Raw genomic sequence first — 13288 nt, forward strand, 5'->3', positions numbered from 1 at the left:
ACTAGCCTACGTGAAGAGGTTTTAGACCTAAGTCTGAAAATAGTGTAGGTGGCGAACTAGTTAAGAACTGGATTGTTTCTAATGAACCGTTGATGTCAGGCCACAAAATTCTTAGATTTGACATTAAAGGAGCACCCCACATCAATAGAATAATTAGGAATAGTACATTCACACTGTCTTATATAGGCACTTGCTCATTTATATTAATAAGTGAGCGTTGACATTATAATGAGCTCATTTCTGCAGCTGATAGAGTTTTTATAAACTTCACTTAATAATATATCATAAAAAAAAATTAAATATATAATTGATATATTAAATCAATGATATATATTTTATATATTAACTACATATTTAATTTATAAAAACAAAAATTTTATTAAATACTTACTTCCCCAGTGCTTCTGTTTAGAGCTCATCTGTTGTTTGTTCTCATTTTGCATATAAAACATGTTGGACAAATATTTGAACATTTGGTAATTTCCCTTGTGGGATTTATTTATAAGTATTACATACGACATTTTTGGCCGTAAATGAGCTGATTTACTGATAATGAGTTCATTTATATGAAAGATTTTTAATAGGTAAATCATCCTCATTAGTGGATATAATGAGCAAAACAGCACAATGAGACAGTATATTTATAACATACTTATAACATATTCATATATTTCTTATTATTTTAATTTGTAATTTAATTTAATTTCTATGATTAACACTTTAATTAATAATAAAAACAAGAAGCGCATAAAAAATATTATATATAATAAATACGATATGTAGTTCTTTTATTAACGAATCGTGTCTTTCAAAAAATTAAAAATTTTATCTTTTATAAGAAGGAGTCTTCGAAAATGTTTGTCAGTGTAAAAGGACTTTAACAAAAAAGAATTATACCACTTTGCTTATAATAGGAAATAATAACCATAATAATAATATCTTGGGCTTTTTACTTCGGTATAAATATTAAAAAATTATATACGATATTGAATAAAAGAATTGCTATGAAATCGTTATTTCACAGATTTTGACAGATCTAGCCTAAATTTTGATGAATATTTCATCAAAATATACAATGAAATACTTAGATTATATTTTACAAATTATGAATGACTGCTGTAAAAGTTATCATACAGAATCGGGACTTGTGAAGAAATGTATGAATTCTAATATAACAACAAAGATGCAGAATGGTTAATGTATTTACAAAATGTGAATTTTCTGTGGCTGTTAACTCTATATATGTATATGGACAGACTTTTTAATAATAATAGACCGTTCAGTCTGTTATTGATGTTTCAAAAGAAACAGATAAAAGAATTAGCCAGGCGTTGAAATAATGTAGCAGTGTTGGGAAGGACAGGATCCGTTGTGGAATTCAATATTGGTCTAGACATGTTTTTAGCGGAGATAAGCAGGAGGAACTGAGTTCGCAATAATAGTTTTAATCTAGCAATACGAACTTCAAAAATTTATAAATTTAGATTACAATCATAATCATAATTGTAATCAATAGTACTATTAGTATATTGATTTTAGTAGAGTCTTCCAGGTCAAAATGCCTATTTTTCAAAAAGTTGTAGAATCACTAAAAAAATATGTGATCACAACTTAAACAATCAAAGCTGTGAACTCAACGATTATTGTTACGGGATGTGGCATTGCGACCGACGGGTCTATGTAGAGGCTAGAGGCACACTACATTCGACGATAGTAAATAAAAATTTATTCGTCAAATTCCAAATATTTCCTAATAATGTTGTTTATTGATTCTAAACTAGATGGTGCTACTTTGACTATCTGTATAATCTGTATAATCAGAAATCTGTATTAAAGGAAAAAGATGAGCGGTAGAATCGAAGAACGAAATGTTCACATACGAAACTCATGTTTCAAAAATAATGCTACGAAGTTTTTTTTCATCTTTTACTTTCGATCGAAAATAGAAATGTCATATTGTAATGACACTTTCCACGTGGTATTTGTTATTTGCTGGGGTATCTCCAGCCTCACCAAGATTATAACAATAAATTTGAAAATTGTGACCAAAATATTCAAAGTCTTGATTCGAGTTTTTTTTATACTCTATTGTTAAGTATAGTTAATTCAAAATTTACAATTTAAAAGGATATATATAAAAATTTAAAGAAAAATATATATTAAAAAGGATTTTATTTGTGGATGATAGACTTGTCTTCTAAGGAATTCTTAGTATGAGTTTGCTTGAATTTCTCCGGGATATATTTCATTATTTGTGTTTATTGTTTAGCTATGAGGATTTTGTTTAAAATGCATTTAATAGAGGATATATTTTATGTGTTATAGGGAATTACTTTAGACACAGTCTGGTAGTCTTGGTAATTCGATATAATTTTTTGTTTGAATACTTCGTCTATCGAAAATATACTTTTATATATTAGACGAAATAACATAGAAGACATAGTAGACGTGATACCACCTGTTGTGATTTGATAATTTAATGCAAGTCTTCCTTTGTTTGAATACTTCTGTTGCGAGGGTCACCATTTATTATTTGAGCCTAATAATGAAAAAATTATAGAATTCAAAATATATCATAATATTCGTTTCATAGAGAACATAAAAAGTAGTGCGAAATTAGGTATAGGTATTCTGTCAATCTAATCAAAATTCATACAAACTCATCCAATGGTGCCAACCGCTGCTCACAAAGAAAACTATATATTTTTATTTTTTTAAAAAAATATTTTTTCTCCAAATCTAAATGTCAAAATATAAAGCTTTTAAAAATTATAATCAAAATTTAACAAATCTGGCCATGAAATTTAAATAATTTTGATATCCCCAATAAATTTTTTAGTTTTTCATAAACTTTTTTGGCTTAGACATTGTATACAAAATTGATTAGGTTAAGAGTTTAGGTTAAGTAGGTAGACATGTAGGTTAGGAAGTTAGTTTAATTTAATCAAAATTTAAAATATACATGCAAATTATTCAAAATGTTCATTACGAATTTTCACTCATTTTGATGAAAATGAATGTCAAAATTCAATTGCTTCATAACAGCTCTAAAGTTATGGTAAGTCCGAATTCTCATTCTATGAACGTCAATCGATCTGGTTTTTCTTACAGTAAATCAGTAAATCAAGAAGGAGGAGACCAAAAGATTATAAAAATTTATACATCAGCATTGTATGAGTAAGTCGGTAAGTTACCAATAATAATTTCAATAATTATAAATAATAAAATTCAATTATTCCATGATGAATATTTACATTTCTCTTCAAATTGTTTTATGCCAGGCGGTTCATTTCTTCACGGACTTATCTTTTTCACGCAGCTAGATAATATGCTTGGTGTCTAATTTGGTGCTCTCATTTGATTGAAAAAGTTGTATACTATATAACGTTAAGACATTAAGGTAAGATTAATTCATTTCATTCCTACGATTAATTTTTTGTCCATCTGCAATCTAATTATGGAACAAGACTCTGTTGGACGTTAAAGATTTTTGAAGCGTTGAAATGTATAACAGATTTTTATAAACTCTACCATTCTGAGTATTTTTTTCTTCTGATCTATATGTCAACATAACATATAGTAACTTATATAGTTGCTCATTGAGGCAAAGTTAAAAATTAACACACAAACAATAGTGGACACGGCATTTAGCAATAGCGATAAATTTACAACTTTAAAATCCGGTATCTCAAGAGTCAAATAGCATTAATATATATATAGTCGTAGCTTAGAGGAAATAAGATAGTTCTTCTAAAGGATGAACTTTTTAAAAAAACCAAAATCAATATATATATATACAGATATTATAGAATTTAAAATATATCATAATATGCGTTTCTTTTCTATTAGATGTCCATCATTTGATCCAAATACTTGGAGATATTAAGGAAAGAGGTATAGTATATTCAATAAAGAACAGTTTATTAAATAAAATCAGAGTCTCTAACTTCTTAATATATTCTTTTTGTCTAACAATTTAGCAAAAATTATTTGCTCTTTCTCACCTACCAGACGCGACAAAAATTGATTAGATATACCAATGAACTTGTCGAAGGGTCCAAAATCCCACCTTGGTGTCAGATGAGGTACCCTGATACTAAAAGTACTATATTTTTCAACTGAAAATGTGAACCTATTACTGGTCCTATGGAGGTACACTGCAAACAATTCTGAAATGGTTCGCGTTCTTTAAATCGTAAGTAAACATTTAATTTTTAATTTTAGTCGTTAACTAATAAATTGATTTTATGATTTAGGTTGAAGAATCAGGAGAGTATCGTCTGGTTTCCAAACCAGGTATCCCATGTGCGTAAGTGATTTCGGTTTAATTTTCAATAAGATATTTACTTATATTTGTGTTTATAGGATACAAGGTGGAGTTATTGGACCACTAACCAGATGTGATGATGTATTAGTATTAAGTATTTATTTAGATATAAGATAGTTTAAGGAAAAAAAATTTTTGAATAAAAAATTTAATGTGAAATTATGTTTTATATTTAGTTAAAAAAGAAAAGTATAAAATGCATTTTATTCTTAAGACTAATTCAAAAACTAATTTTCATACAAATATATAAGCTACGAACTAAAGGCATGGCTTTAATGCAATAGAGATGTTCTCGCGCTCTTGCAATTTTAGTATATCATTCCTGCATTTCGTGCATCTCGCAATGACTTTGCAAGACAGAGTGAATATCCCTATTGTAACATATTAAATTAAATACTGGACGTAGTACTGCATACTGTAAAGAAATATATGGCGCCCTCTGCTACCAATTACTTTGTCATACATCGATATTGTTACAGAAATTTTTAAGAATAACCTTTTTAGCGCTATAAGCTTGCACTTTTGCTTGCTTTGGTGCTACAAGCAAACTATAAACTAACAAAGGTGTTACAATGTAAAAAATTGTATGATGTTGTCGAGCGAGGATGTGAGCGAGTTCGTTTTACAACATATATATATATGATCTGATTTGAACACAGAATACTTAATGTGAATTCAATTAATGTAAATAATTGAAATAATTTTAATATAATACTTACTTTACTACTATATGGAGTTAAGGATTGTTTATTCTTGGCATCGATGTAATGATTAATAATTATTGTCTCAAATTAATACGTTATAAATTAATTAACAACTACAAAAATGCTTATTGGAATTTTTAGGAATATAAAATATTCTTAAATTTTAAAGAATACATGCTTTATATATAATATTATATAAATTTGAAATTTATTCAGGTATTCACTAAGAATAAATAATTAAATGTGATTATTACATACTCAGATTACTCAGATTTAACCAAGTTGAGCTATCTTATTAGCAATAATTGGTTCAAAAAAAACAACTTAATTTTTAAATTAACTTATTTTTTTTAGAATATTTGCAAATAATTTCTTCATTCATAATTTGTTGTTATATTGGATCGCAACAAAATAGCCATTCAGTATTTGACGGCTTTGAAATACACAATAAATATACTAACCAGTACTTCTGAGAAGGCTAGTTCTTTATGATATTAAATTATTTGAAAGAAATGATGGTTTAAAGAATCGTAAATCAAATTAATTGTGCATAATTCTATATATTGTAAACGCGACTAAAGACAGCAGTCATTAAAAAACGTGGTACAAAAAGCAAAAAAAGTACAAAAATGAAAAACATATAGATACACTCGTACAAAAAGCAAAACAAAAGTGATGAACAACATAACGAACATTTGAAAATTAAAAAGAATTTAACAAGCAATAAACACACTTGCACTAAACAGTTAACACTTCGTTCAATAATGTGTGTGACTAACTAATTAAAACACATTTTTTTGCCAAAATTCGTTTTTATTCATCAACATAGTCCCCTTTTAGGGAGATACAATCATTCCAACGCTTTTGCAATCTTTCGAAACCGCCTTTGTAAAACGATTTTTCTTTGCCTTCAAAATAGGCGTTAGTTTTGGCGATTACTTCATCATTTGTGCCAAATCTCTTACCACGGAGCATCTTTTTGAGGTCTGCGAAGAGCCAGTAGTCGCTGGAGGCCAGATCTGGAGAATACGGTGGATGCGGCAGCAATTCGTAGCTCAATTCGTTCAATTTTGCCATCGTTTTCATCGACTTGTGGCATGGTGCATTGGCTTGGTGAAACAAAACTGTTTTCTTCGCCATATGAAGCCGTTTCTTTGCGATTTCGTCTTTCAAACGCTCCAATAACGCTATATAATAGTCGCTGTTGATGGTCTTCCCCTTCTGGAGATAGTCGATGAATATTATTCCATGCGCATCCCAAAACACAGACGCCATAACCTTGTCAGCCAACTGCTGCGTCTTTGGTCGCTTTGGGCGGCTTTAATCGGCTGCATGTAACTCAGCAGACTGTCGATTTGACTCTGGAGTGAAATGGTGGATCCATGTTTCATCCATCAACATGTCCAAACATGTTAAGAACAACACTTTGAGTTTATTAGCTTCCATATTAACATTTATTAGGGGACTTCTACATTCCATTACCAACAGAACTTACTTTGTTAGAACATAAAAAAAACTATTTACAAAGATATTGGTTAAAAGCGTAATGCCTTAATGTGGTTTCAAACATATAATTTGTAAAAAATATGATAGTGAGCAGTGCCGTACGTTTATAGCCCAGCAATAGATTTCTGCAGTAAGTTGAACGTTATTTGAAGTGTTTCACGCAGTGCATCTAAGGTCGATATCGATATCTCCAAAATCTTTTCTATGCTATAATTCACAAAACACTAATTTCAACATCTCAGCGTACTTGAGCGATTGTGCAGTGAATATCCTACCCTTGTAGTTTGTGGAGTACGAAAATGTTTTCCTTTCGATACTCTAGTATAATCCTTAAATTTGAAATCATTGTGTCATTGTGTCATTGTGAGATATATCAACATCAGTATGTGGTATTTGATAGTGTATTTTGTGCTAGACATTTATTTATTTTGCGTTGAATCAATTATCTTCAATTTCGGTTGCAATTCTTCCCAATAAAGATTATAATTACTTAAAAACTTCTGGTTTTTGTATTTAATAGATTTTATGGTGCTATCAGGATCTTGTTGTTTTCTGTGCTTAATGCTTCTGTAAAAGCTAACAAACCATTTACCAGAAGAATAATAAATAATTTCAATATAGCTTATAATACTAAAACCGTATATTAAGGATAATATACCGCCATACCGATCTAAAATAAAAATAAGTGTATAATATGTAGATATTATTTAATAGATATTACTAATTAATAACTTACTTAATAAAACAACCCAATCGCTAACAACAGTCGTTTCAGTTGCCTGGGCATAACGTTTCGCAAAAAATAATTTAATGACTGCTAGCGGTTGATCGTTTGTTAGTCCCTCTCTATTAAAACGAGATTAGATTATAATAGAAGTTTTTAAGTGAATTTAAATTCTATATAATGCTTACAGTATACCATGACTATAATAATCGCCAGAATTGCTTATAACATTTCGAAGTGGCAAATCATTTACGCTGATTTTAAATTTCACACCACTACAAGTGGGTAAACAAAAACCACAGTTTTCAAACTCAAATAGTTCCTTTGAGTTCTGCTGTTTATTAACATAATCAAAACTTTTCCAGCCATACCAGACACTTTTCCACCTTGTCAGACATGGAAGGTCAAGTAAATTGCAAATGCTTCCGTTTATGAGATCACTTGGCCATGGTGGATTAACACAACCGCAGTACTTGATCATACTTCGCATACGACATAACATCAGGCATTCATCCAATGAATAATATGTCCTGCAAGAATGATTTTTAAATTCATTTCATTAAATATTCATTTAAATTGAATAACTTAAATCGCAAATAACAGTTTTCAGCAATCGCCAGAATAACTGTGTAGTGAATAGCTATATTTTATTATTACAACATAAGTATGTTAATCATATTAAGAATATTTTACGACATCATTTCATATCATACGTAAACTCCTGAATAACAAGTTTATACATTAATTTTTCCAAGTTTACTAATGCCATCATAGTACATCTATCACTTCAAGTAATAAAGAGGTACACAGAGACAAGTTATTTGGGGTTATGTTATACAAACAGTCATATGATGAATGGTCACGACAATTTTACGTTATATTTGGTAATGACCAAAAAACATGTTTTACATGAAGTCATATCATAATATTGACAATCTTATTTATACTACTATGGGAAAAACTGCTTCCATTTTTTAGGCAGAGGTCCATGCCTTAGAGCTATGCGCAAGAGAATGCATACGAAGGGGCACCCGAGGTATCAAAATGTGCATCCTGTCAGACAGCCAAGCAGCTCTAAAATCTTTAGCAAAATCCTTATTCCAATCAAAGTTGGTCTGGGAATGCTTTCAACTTCTCAACACCCTAGCATCGAGGAACTATGTTACTCTTATGTGGGTACCGGGACACGAAGGGCATGAGGGCAATGAAATAGCAGACTCCCTAGCAAAGAAGGGTGCATGTACTCCTTTCATTGGTCCAGAGCATCATCTACTTGAACACTGGAGAGCCCAAACAGGCATGCGACAGTCAAAAAGATTCATTGATCCTGATCACATCAAAGTTGATGCTATCCTTGGCCTTAGCAGAAACGATATTAAAATCTACACTGAACTTCTTACAGAACACTGTAGACTTAATTAGCATATGAAGATTATAGGTGTGGTAGAAAGTGACTCCTGTTGACTCTGTCATGAGGAGAAGGAAACATCAGAACATGTTCTATGCAAGTGCCCAGCGGTTGCAAGACGTAGACTCGATTACCTTGGAAGCGGGATATTAGTCCCAAGTCAAAAAGGTAAAATTAAGCCCACAGCAGTTACAAGATTTATAAATAGTCTAAAATTGTCCTAGTTGGATCTTTAGGAGCACAATAGATCTTTTAGGTCGGGGTGCTTTAATAGCCTATTACTTAAATAAATAAATAATATTACTATTTTGACACATTTTTGGTTGACACATTTTTGTTGTTATTATTGTATTTCTTATACGGTTTATAATTCTTTTAATTTTCCGCTATAAATATTTACTTTATATATTTTGTTAGTTCCCTGAAGATGACTATCAAAGATAGTCAAATATTACAATATCACTTTAATAAAATATATTTATTTTAAATGTAAATAATAAATTATAGTTTTTAATTAAATATAAAATATATATATATATATATATATTAATTAAATGTAAATATATGTATATAATTATATACATATATAACATTGTTAAAACAATGCATTATGCCTAATATGGAAAATAATATTTTCTTATCATTTTATTAATAATAAGGTGATCATTATTTATTATTTTACGCGATTTCTTTCTAAATAAATTTATCTTCACCCAAATGTTCATGCTCAATATGAACATAAATATATAAGGCTTAGTTATTCCCTCCACTACTTGAGAAATGCAGTATTAATTAATTTAGTTCTTATTTATATTTAAATTCTTAAGTTCTAATTTATATAAAATTTAGTAACTTTACCGATTTATGATTTTTTGTCCCTCATCCTGAAAATAACATTGCCTTATTTGTGGTGAAAATTTTCGTATATTTTGGTTGGACTCTAAAAATATAGGTACTATTGGTATTTCCACAATAGAGTTATCAGTCACCATGACTTCGCCATTCGTATTTGACTGTATGAAAAAGTCATCCGTTGGAAATACATATAGCTAAAATAAAGTTAAGAAGATATTGTCTTTTAAAGTGCTACGAGTATTGACTTTAAACTGTTTGTACATTTGTTCAAAGTTATATATAGATATGGTATATGATGTGAAAATAATATAACTACCTGAAATCCACTATTTGATAATTCAGTGTAAGTGTATTCATTTCGTTTGTTTTGTAATACAAATTGCACGCTATTTAGTACGGAATTAGATTCAAATTTTATAGTTCTTTCATTCTTCGAGACATTAACTTCGCGCGTTCTAGAAATAAAACTATTCATTGTTATATATTCTTATATTATTTATGTATATTGCATATTTGAGACTTACGCATAACCATCTCTGCGATAATTAAACATACAACAAATACTTGACGGTGTTATGCGTTTAAAAAAAAATCCATTTGGTGAAACTGGAGTACCAAAAAGTAATCCTCTAATCACTGTTTCCTTACAGTCTGGTGCTAATTCGCGTAATATGTTTTCAGACTGATAATTTGTGGTGTTGTACATAATGGTGAGTATATCATGCAATCTTTGCAAACGCAGATCATCAAATTGAAAATTATCATAGGGATGTGCAAAAAATCCAGTTAACAACATGACATGCTCAGCCATCTCGTTCTTGTCCTTCGCCAGCCAACCCGGTTTATAGCTTTGTTGTATAGAAAATCTAAAAGAGTTGGGTAGATATATATAATAATACGAGGAAGGGCCCTATGGAAATACAACAACTTCAAACTGCTATAACATAACATATTAACTGATGAAAGCACTTATTCATATCTTGCTTAATAACAGCTCATTTAAAAGTGTCTTTTCCATGGTGTAATAAAGTGCTTAATATTGTGATAGCGTTATATTGAATAGAACGAAAACCCATTAACATCGGCAAAGTCTTAGAAAGTTATAAAAAGTCAAAATTTCTCTGATGTACTAACAAAAATTGGTATTAGTAGTTTGAACAATTCCGAGCAGTTCATCATCTTCTTTGATGAGTAAGATTCAAATACTACTATTTTTGATGGTTTGGGCTGGCGTCTGAGCCTCTATTGGTATGTTTTAACCGTGGCATTAACATTAAAGCTTTTACCAAAGTAAATATTTTAGTGACCATCCACAATATTGTGTATGGTCACAAGGTACTGTCAACACAAATGAATATCAGAATTTTGATGTGCTTAAAAAACTGCTGTGGCATAAATGGATGAATATTCTGCAGATTAACTTAGTGCACCAAGGGACTTATTTGTTGACAGACTCAGTGTTATAGCATATGCTAAAAAAAAACATCGCAAAAGTTGAATGAATTTAATATATAAAACTTTTTCTACAAATTTTTTTTCTTTCCGCTCAATCAAATTCAATGTCCAAGACAAAATTAAACCAAGTGGCATGGTAGAGCTTGGTACATTAAAACCGACCTGGTTAATAGAACTAATCCACTTAATCACAGTAATGGTATTATAACAACAGTTTAGTTTGCAGTAGTAGACTCTCATGATAACGAAAACCTATCAACGATTACAATCGATTGACTTCAACAACAATCACAACAATTTCGGCTTACAATTTGAAAACGTTCCAGTGCTCCACATATGCGTAGTCACACTATCCAATTAAAGTAAAATGTATATACCAAACACTATATTGAATCCAAGTCCAACATCATATTTGTACTTTAATCCTTATTCTATAATAACATTTGCCATGTCAGATAATTGTACCAAATTAACAAAATGTGATGAAACTATGGCATAACTTCTAGGGATATTTTAGAGCATAACATGCACTGCCAATCAAGTGGTCTATTATGCCAACTTAGTCATCTTAACAGATTCTTTAACTTTTACTGATGGTAAGCATTTTATGTGGTGTTGTCTTGTTCAACGTGTTTTATGAGGCTTTGAGTTTGTTCCTATGATAGATAAGTCTGCAGCTGCTCAGTTGTGAATAATCACAGAGAATGTTTTTAGACCTTTCAACATATGGTGACCTTTGATGTGGTGTCTAAAATTGCTGTATCTTTTCAATAACAAATACTGTACTATCAAGTATATACTAGAATATTAATAAAAACTAACAAGTATGATTATATATATCAGTTGCGAGTATTATAGTTATATAATTTTTAATTTTAAATAACGTACAGTTCCTCTGCGTATTCGTATAGTTTACTTCTATTTATTTTGTTAGCACTGCATATTGCAATACCGGGGAATGGCGTATTTGCTACATGCGTCCGCTTCACCGACATATGTATCTCCGTTGGCTGTTGCATATAGTCAAGTGTTAAATTAACAATAATATAATGAGTCCAAATAATAATGAATATCATAAACAATAACCACAAAACTCTGAAATTATTGTAAATTGAATTTCCAAAACATTTGTGAGCGAAACGTTGTATTTACCTCGCAAAACGTATTGGGGTTTTTAGCATAAAAACTTTAAGACCATGTATAGCACTTTTCATAAGAAACTCATGCAGCAGTTGTTGATAAATCCGTTTAATGTGTTTTACACCCATTTCAATGGACTACTGAATATGCACTCGAATTTTTATTAAATGGATAACAATGGACTATTGATTATTGGTTATTCGATAGGCAAGATTGATGCCATAATTACCTGATTTCTAATGTGCACGAGTATTCATAATTAATAACTAAAACCAATGAATTATGACATGCAAGTGACAAGCTTAAATGACTAATCAGTCATATATTTGCATCATCTATTGATTTAAATAAGTGGTTGTCAGAATTGAAATCTATCATTAAAATTTTTAATATCATAGTTTTTAACGGCAGCAATCTATGTATTCCGTAAGCTTATAGATTATAATCTATTAAGTACATAACTTCCTGTTTTGAACTTTTTTTTTTAAAAAATAAATTTTTGTGTCTAAGAAATGATAAATTTTATTTCAATCGAAATATCTTCTTTGGCAGTAATATACAAATATATTGTTTATGTTTTGAAGCGATTCATTGATTCAATGCACTTTTTGATTTTTCGTGATATCTAAAGTATTGGTATTAAAGAGCGCTTTGTATTGATAGCAATAAGTAGCAATCTGATGAAACAGAATTTGGTGAACTGGGGACATTCAGATGAATTTGCCATTTAAATGCTACGTAGTAGCAAAACTTGACCTTAATATAGCCTCCAGTGACACACCCACCTACTGTCCCTCAGATCGGAAAAAACCCCATACGTCATTGATTTTACGGTTACAAAGACTTTGAAAATATATCAAATTGCTATTGAGTCGTCCTTAGAACACTCCTCCGATCATATGCCGACTTTTATTCTAATTGAAAATAAACTAATAGTCGAATCAAAATCCAAAAAAAAGCTCACAAAGTTTATATTTATGTATATATGTATATGTAAATATATGTCTACATTCTTCTATACATGCAATCAAAACCTGTATTTTATATATAATCAAAATATCGAAAAATTTAAAGGATTTACGGACCAGCAACCAGCAACCAGCAACAGTCGTTGTTGTTTGCACTCAGAAAAATATCCTCTAACCACGTACTAGTTAAATTGACCTGTT

At 30.0% G+C, this 13288-nt stretch overlaps 1 protein-coding gene and 1 long non-coding RNA gene across 4 annotated transcripts; one reads left to right on the forward strand and one right to left on the reverse strand.

Moving 5' to 3' along the window:
* Positions 1 to 2853: 2853 nt before the first annotated feature.
* On the forward strand, positions 2854 to 4449 carry LOC119662160. 3 transcript variants are annotated; one of them, XR_005250717.1, is made up of 7 exons: positions 2854 to 3058; positions 3112 to 3185; positions 3282 to 3400; positions 3850 to 3894; positions 3981 to 4195; positions 4257 to 4309; positions 4366 to 4449. It is a non-coding gene; the product is annotated as an uncharacterized LOC119662160 (long non-coding RNA). The 3 variants fall into 3 exon arrangements; XR_005250719.1 differs by having other exon boundaries at positions 4257 to 4305; XR_005250718.1 differs by having other exon boundaries at positions 4012 to 4195.
* A 2192-nt stretch (positions 4450 to 6641) lies between these two features.
* Positions 6642 to 10335, reverse strand: LOC119688402 (pickpocket protein 11-like). The gene is made up of 7 exons (XM_038103081.1): positions 10049 to 10335; positions 9841 to 9979; positions 9528 to 9718; positions 7450 to 7791; positions 7274 to 7383; positions 7123 to 7207; positions 6642 to 6744 (listed from the first exon to the last, which is right to left on the reverse strand). Exons 1-7 carry the CDS (start codon positions 10333 to 10335, stop codon positions 6642 to 6644), a joined length of 1257 nt encoding a protein of 418 aa, XP_037959009.1.
* Between the last annotated feature and the right edge of the window lie 2953 nt (positions 10336 to 13288).

This window comes from Teleopsis dalmanni, chromosome X, assembly GCF_002237135.1.
Source record: "Teleopsis dalmanni isolate 2A chromosome X, ASM223713v2, whole genome shotgun sequence".
In the NCBI taxonomy this organism is placed as follows: Eukaryota; Metazoa; Arthropoda; class Insecta; order Diptera; family Diopsidae; genus Teleopsis; species Teleopsis dalmanni.